Source organism: Cynara cardunculus (genome assembly GCF_001531365.2).
Source record: "Cynara cardunculus var. scolymus isolate 2C chromosome LG 16, CcrdV1, whole genome shotgun sequence".
Taxonomy (NCBI): Eukaryota; Viridiplantae; Streptophyta; class Magnoliopsida; order Asterales; family Asteraceae; genus Cynara; species Cynara cardunculus.
The window spans coordinates 993827-1001600 of record NC_037543.1 but is presented as its reverse complement, the minus strand read 5'-3'; the positions used below and the strand labels follow the sequence as shown (position 1 = coordinate 1001600).

General features: G+C 34.3%; 1 protein-coding gene across 1 annotated transcript; it reads left to right on the top strand.

The window, feature by feature from the left end:
• Positions 1-743: 743 nt before the first annotated feature.
• LOC112529549 lies at positions 744-5237 on the top strand. Its single transcript, XM_025140869.1, has 4 exons — positions 744-1294; positions 1364-3226; positions 3986-4103; positions 4651-5237. Exons 1-3 carry the CDS (start codon positions 744-746, stop codon positions 4032-4034), a joined length of 2463 nt encoding a protein of 820 aa, XP_024996637.1. The 3' UTR covers positions 4035-4103; positions 4651-5237.
• The last annotated feature ends 2537 nt before the right edge of the window (positions 5238-7774 follow it).

Genomic DNA, 7774 nt, shown 5'->3' with positions numbered 1-7774 from the left:
TATAGTCTATAATTTGTTTTCCCATTTTCATGTCTAAAATAGAGGTGTTGAAATGTTCTTTTTGTTGTCACAATTTTCATTTAAACATATTTTAATATTTATTTAAAATTTATGAAATACAAACAATTATTTCATTTATATAAAAAAAAATTCATAATAAATTATTATTAATTATTTTTTATTCTATTTAAATAAAACAAATTCACCTATATATATAATAAATTATTATTTCATTTAAATAAAACAAATTCACATCATCTTTTTCTATATTTTATTAATTATTTTTTATGATAAAACACAAAAAACAAAATCCATTTTATTCATGAATGGAAGTTGATTAAAATGTATCCTTAAAACAAAAACAAATTCAACAAAAAACAACCCTTATTTGACTCTCACTCCCCCTTTACACTTTATACCACATCTCTCTTCTCTTTCTCTCTCCCCCCTTTCTAAACACAAAGAAACTTCCTCCCAACAACCACAAACAACCCACCTTAAACTCGCCGGAGCCACCATGGACCACCGCCAGTTCTTTGAATTCCGGCCAACCTCCATTTACACTTCTTACTACGCCTAAAACAATGCTAGGTGATAAAAATAAAGAAACCCCTCGATTTTTCAATCACACCCCACCTTAACAAAATCATTTCCACAAAAAACCCACAAATCTTTTCTTTAATTCAAGTTAATCTTTTGCTTTCATTGTTGAAATCAAGAAATCTGAGGTCTCGCCGGAAAAAATGGCGGGTGCGGGTGCGCCAAGTAATTCCAATACTCAACAATCACCACCACCACCACCACCACCGCCGCCGCCACCATCACCACCACCGGAGTCAACGGACGAGGCGGCGGCGAAGATTGTTCATAAACGATTCGAGGGTCTAATGATGGTCCGTACAAAAGCCATAAAAGGGAAAGGAGCTTGGTATTGGACTCATCTTGAGCCGATTCTGGTTCAGAATCCCGACACCGGTTTACCGAAATCCGTCAAACTCCGGTGTTCGTTGTGTAGTGCGGTGTTCTCCGCCTCTAATCCGTCGCGAACCGCCTCCGAGCATCTGAAAAGAGGAACTTGTCCGAATTTCAGCTCCGACACAAATCCGAAACCGATTTCGACATTTTCACCTACCGGAATTATCAATTTATCGTCGCCGATGTCGTCTTCTTCTCCTCAACCTCAAAAAAACCACCGGAAACGTAACTCCGGCAACCGTACCAGCCGCCATAGCACCACCACTTACTCGGTTGCTCCACTTACAATGATCGAACCCGCCCGTTTCTCAATCGACGGGTCGGGTTATACCCGAACCGATTCCATGCCAGCATTGCCGCCACCGACGGTTATGCCGGTAAGCAGTAGTGGGTTGTACTCTCAACTGCACCACCAGCCGCAGCCTTCGACGGTGGCGACGGCAGCAACAGCGGCGATGATTTTATCCGGTGGGAAAGAGGATTTGAGTGCTTTAGCTATGTTTGAAGATAGTGTGAAGAAGCTAAAAACTCCGAAATCATCACCGGGTCAAATTTTAACGAAATCCCAAATAGATTCATCGTTCGAATTATTAGCAGATTGGGTTTATGAAAATTGTGGGTCGATTTCGTTTTCGAGTTTAGATCATCCAAAATTCAAGACTTTCTTGAATCACCTCGGTTTGCCGGCGATTTCCCGGCGGGAACTCGCCGGAGAGAGACTTGATTCCAAGTATCAAAATGCGAAATTGGAATCAGAAGCTCGAATTCGCGACGCAATGTTCTTTCAAATCTCATCAGATGGATGGAAATCGAAGAATTATCATCAACGTCATCATAGTTCGTCAGGTGAGCTTGAGAATTTGGTGAATTTATCGGTGAATTTGCCGAACGGAAGTAGTGTTTTCCAGCGAGCTGTTTTTACAAATGGGTATGTTTTTTCGAAGAATGCAGAAGATGTTTTAATGGAAACGATTATAGAGATTTGTGGGAATAATTTGCAACAATGTGTAGGGATTGTTTCAGATAAATTCAAATCAAAAGCTTTAAAGCATCTTGAAAACCAACATCAATGGATGATCAATCTTTCTTGTCAGTTTCAAGGGGTTAACAATTTGATCAAAGATTTTAATAAAGAACTACAATTATTCAAAATTGTGACTGATAATTGTCTGAAAGTATCAAACTTTGTTAATACTAGATCTCAGATTAGAAGTTCTTTTCTCAAATATCAGTTTCAAGAATCCGGCCGAGCGGGTTTGCTTCGAGTACCATTTACGGGTGGTGGTGGTGGTGGTGGTGGTGGTGGTGGTATCGGGAGATTTGAATTCGAACCGGTGTTTAATATGGTTGAAGATGTCTTAAGCTCAGCTAGATCATTGCAATTGGTTTTACTCGATGAGAATTACCAAAAACTCGCCATTGACGATCATGTCGGAAGGGAGATCGAAGAAATATTGAGAAACCCTCAATTTTGGAGGGAACTAGAGGCGGTTCATTCGTTAGTTAAGTTGATTAAAGGAATGGCTCAAGAGATCGAGAAAGAAAGGCCGAGAGTCGGTCAATGTTTGCCGCTTTGGGAAGAACTCAGAGTCAAAATCAAAGATTGGTGCTTGAAGTTTCAGATCAATGAGAATCATGTAGACAAGGTGTTTGACAAAAGGTTTAGGAGAAACTATCATCCAGCTTGGGCTGCTGCATTCATCCTTGATCCATTTTATTTGATTAGAGATCGAAGTGGGAAGTATTTGCCACCTTTCAAATGCTTGACATCCGATCAAGAAAAAGATGTCGATAAACTTATAACACGGCTCGTTTCTAGAGAAGAAGCTCATATCGCGTTAATGGAGCTTATGAAATGGAGAACCGAAGGTCTCGATCCAGTTTATGCTCAAGCCGTGCAGCTAAAACAGCGAGATCCCGTTAGCGGTAAAATGAAAATCGTGAACCCGCAAAGCAGTCGATTGGTTTGGGAAACTTATTTAACCGATTTCAATTCTTTGAGAAAAGTTGCGGTGAGATTGATCTTTCTTCATGCCACTTCTTGTGGGTTCAAATGGAATTGGTCTTTTTCGAGATTCGCTCAGTTTAGGGACGGTATCGAGAAGGCTCAGAAACTGATATTTATTGCCGCTAATTCGAAGCTCAAGAGATGGGATTTTTCGAACAACGATGATAAAGATGCGGACTTCTTCGCGGTGGCTAACGGTGAGGATGATATGCTCAACGAGGTTTTGTTCGATGCATCCTCTCCGTAAAAATTCGACCTTTTTCTTGCTTTTTGATGATATTATTCATAGTTTATGCAGGATTTTTCTCTTGAAGTTGTTTATATTACTACTTGGGTATTTCATTCATCAATCTTTTTAGATGATTTGGGAGTCCTTTCTTGAAGTTTTTGAGTTTTCTCATTTCTTGAGGTTGAAATGGTCATTTTTTCAAGAAATCTTGTTTGATTGAATAAAGATTGTGGCATCATTGGTGACAATCTTGATAATTTTAGAGCATAATTCCCACATTGCCCTTTCATGAATTTGATATATTCTTTCATATATGTTAGTGTCTCACATCAGCTAGACTTGACCATCTCTGTTTTCATATACGTTGGAACCTCATTTCTCTACTCAAAACTCTTTCTTGAAAAGTAATCTGATGAGGTTCACGTATTCCCACATGGTATTTGAGTCAGATCTACTACTCTGGGGACTTAACACTATGATATAATTTGTGCCCCGTCTTAAATTAGTTATAGGGGCGTGTTGGAGTCTCACATCAACTAGACTTTAACCACTTCTCTTCCATGTATTTTGGAACTTTCCTTCTATTTTTAAGGGCTTTTTTGGAAAATATTCTAATGGGGTTTCACATATTCTAATATTCTATTACAAATTTCCGCATTCAGACCCATTTCATTAACAAGGTACCAAATTAAAAGTCCGCAACTTTTCTTCCTAATTTTTTGTCATATACAATTCAAAATCGGGTACTAACGATTTTTGCCTATCTCTTACAGGGTTAACGCCTACCGAAATCGCAAAAAAGAGTACTTTTTGATCTCTTGAAGTAACCGGCAACCAAGAATTGGTGTTGTAACGGCAATTTGTGCATACTTCCTGCTTGTATAAATACAGGTAAAATCCACAACGACGCTATAGAGTCATCAAAAACTTGTACGTTTCGGTGTTCTTGGTCTCGTTTTGCTTACGTCACAAAAAAAAATCAGCTTTATAGAACACCAAAAATGTCTTAATGTCTTGATAGATTAGTTTATAAGACTAAAAGTATATTAGGTCAGAGTCAAACTGAAGGCTAGAAGTTCCAAGTTCACGCATGATTACATGCGATACGAACACGTATTCGTATATGAATACACCACATGTCGCTTTGACGGGTATAAAGTAGGCGACCTTTGGTTGTGTTCACCAAGTCGCCAATGTCCTTATTGGGCGTGTTGTATAATATATGATTAGATGTTCATATCACATGTGATCATGTATGATCTTGGAGCTTCTCTTCTTCTCATAAACTGATCAACTTCGTGCATGATCCTCCCTCTAAGCATATAAATACCGAGAATTATGATTTTATAAACTCGCGTCCTATAAAGCAGTCTATTAAGACATTTTAGACATATTTAAGGTCGTTTATATAATGATTACTAGCTTCTTGACTTTGCAGATGGCAATTTGGTGATGTGGGCATGAGTGATTAAAGTGGGTTTTTGGGAAAGGAATCCAAAGAGAGAAAAAAAGCAAGAATTCTTCTTTTGGTGGTATTTGGTCAAAGAAACACAAGCCTTGGAAGGACCAAAATGCAAAGATTTTCCATCAAAAGGGGCTAAATTGTCAAGTTTGTTTCTTTATTGCCAACCAATGAAAAGCAAAGTGCAAGTCTCTTTCCAATCAAGTGAAAGAAAGACAACAAATGTCAAATGGGGATCAAATTGGAGCATCATGAATCTTTGAGGGGCTAAAATGGAAATAAAGAAATTATCAATTTCTACCTCATACAATAAAAAGTATGCATTATTTTGGATTTTATCCATTATTTGGGAAAAAAGGGTGTTTGAAGAAAGCTTGGCTAACGATGTACCGAAGCGCAGGGAGGTTTGTCGGCCCGACGCAACCGATAAAGACGTGTTGATTGTGATTTTGTGATTATGCAATATCTCAAACTTGAAGGAATAATGTGTAATACTGATATATTAACATCAGATATAGTGTAAATGAATATTGTGACATCTGAGTCTGGTTTTTTACTATTTATTACACTGTTTTAGTGTGAATTATAATGTGTTCATTTGAGACGAAAATTGTTTTTTATTGTATAATTGGTATTAATTTTGTATTTTTATTGCATGGAACCCGTCCTATAGGAACTACATGAGGAGACATTTCAAATATGACTTAACAGTTGAAGGGTTCAATCCCGTTTTTTGGAAGATTCAAATTTGAATCTGTTGTATATTTGAGTAAAGTTACTCGGTCCATTTACCAACTGTTCTACATACTAAAAGACTGATAATTTATTGAATATTAGGGAGTTGTTTGACAGTTGCTAAATGGTTTTGTGCAGATTGATTAAGTGGTCAGAATGATTAAGAGTCTCTCATGATATAATACAAAATTGTTTACGATTGAATTAGAATGCTAAATGGTTAAGGAAGACCCATAATACAAAATCATTCAAAGGGTTTGAAAACTATTAAAGACAGACGTTTTTTTATCAAACAAGATTCAACTCATAACGATTCAGATATTATCTTTTAATGAAACTATTAAAAGGTAAACAAACATTACTACATTAAATCACATTATTATAACACGATTTTAATTAATTAATTAATTTAGTATTATAATAATAATAAAAACGTGAAAAGTTTTGATTATTTATTTATATTTACGGGGTTTTGGAAAAATAGACTTGATCTTGCTGTCTCATTCACATGAGTCATGAAATTTATTTATTTAATTTTTTTTGAATTTCTTTTTAAAAAAAATATGACGTTGTTCGATGCTTATTCATCGGAAATATTGCTTTATGTGGAAAAATACGTCATTTTTATTTAATACTTTACTTGTATTTTAATAGATATATTATTTAATATTTTAAAATATAATAATTTTGGTATTTTATTTTGTCATTATTAAATGTATTTTAAACCTTAAATCAATATTGGAATAATTTTTTTGGAATTATATATAATATTTATATACAGTAAATGAAACTCGTATTTACTTCATCTTCGATGGAGTTTGAATTTTTGACCTCCTGAGATGTTCGACTTTACCAGTAATTCAGATACAGCTAGATCATATGTCCTCTAGTCATGTTATTATTAAGCCATATAATCGAATCAGATGTTATGTATCTTTTTGGACTGTGAAAGTTGTTTGATTTGTCTTTATCATTAACTCAATAATTAATTTTAAAGATTTTAAATCCTTAATGGTAAAATGCTAAATTAATTTGTTGAATTCCCACTATGGTATACCAAAAAAATAATTTTTATATAATATAATATAAATTAAATAACAATTACTTTATACCATTAAGAAATATATATATATATATATATATAGAGAGAGAGAGAGAGAGAGAGAGATGGGTTTAGGTGAGACCACATTTTTACACTTGAAATTTCACATCAAAACGTTGTAAAAGTAAAAAAAAAAAAAAAAAACTGAATCTTCACAGCAAAAACATTGTGAATGTTACTTTCACAGTGTTTTCTTGTGAAGTTTCAAGTGTAAAAATGTTGTCTCACGTGTCTCATGAAAACAACATTATCTCATATGATTCCAAGTTTCTCTCTCTCTCTCTCTCTCTCTCTCTATATATATATATATATATATATATAGAGAGAGAGAGAGAGAGAGAGAGAGATAGAGAGTGAGTGAGGAGCGATCAAATGCAAATAACTCATATTTGTACAAACCGTGCAAACCACACTCATCCTTCGATTTTATTGTTTAATTTTATGAATTTTTTTCATGAAATTGTTTACTCTTACAAAATTGTTTCATATAATACTTTTTTTTGATGAAATTGTTTCATATATGATTATGAAATCGTTTCATATACTACTTATGAAATTTTAATGAAATTGTTTCATATATTTCTCTAAAATTATTATACTGAAGATGATAATATACATGATTAACATTCTCCACAATAAAAATGATTAATCAACCTCCACAATTAACACCCTCCACAATTAAAATTTTTCATAAGATTAAACAATGAAATCGACAGATGAAGATGATTTGCACGGTTTGTATAAATATGGGTGGTTTGCATTTGATCGCTCTTCTATATATATATATATATATATATATGTATAGACTTGGGATCACGTGAGACCAACCTGTTTTCATGAAACAATTTCTTTACACTCGAAATTTCACACCAACACGCTGTGAAGGTAACCTCCACAATGTTTTTGCTGTGAAGGATCGACTTTTTTTATCTTCACAACGTTTTGCTGTAAAGTTTAAAGTACAAAAAAATTGGTCTCGACCCGAAAACATGTTGGTCTCACGTAAATCCAACCCCATATATATATATATATATACATATATATATATACATATATATATATACATATATATATATATATATACATATATATATATATATATATATGTGTGTGTGTGTAGAGTAATTAATAATTGTAAACCATGTACATGCAACTATTCCAAAAAGGCCAAATTGATCATCACAATGAATCATTGCCAAAGGATGGGTGTTATGTCACAAATCCACTTTATGCTAAAGCAATCCCTCTCAATAATTATAAAAA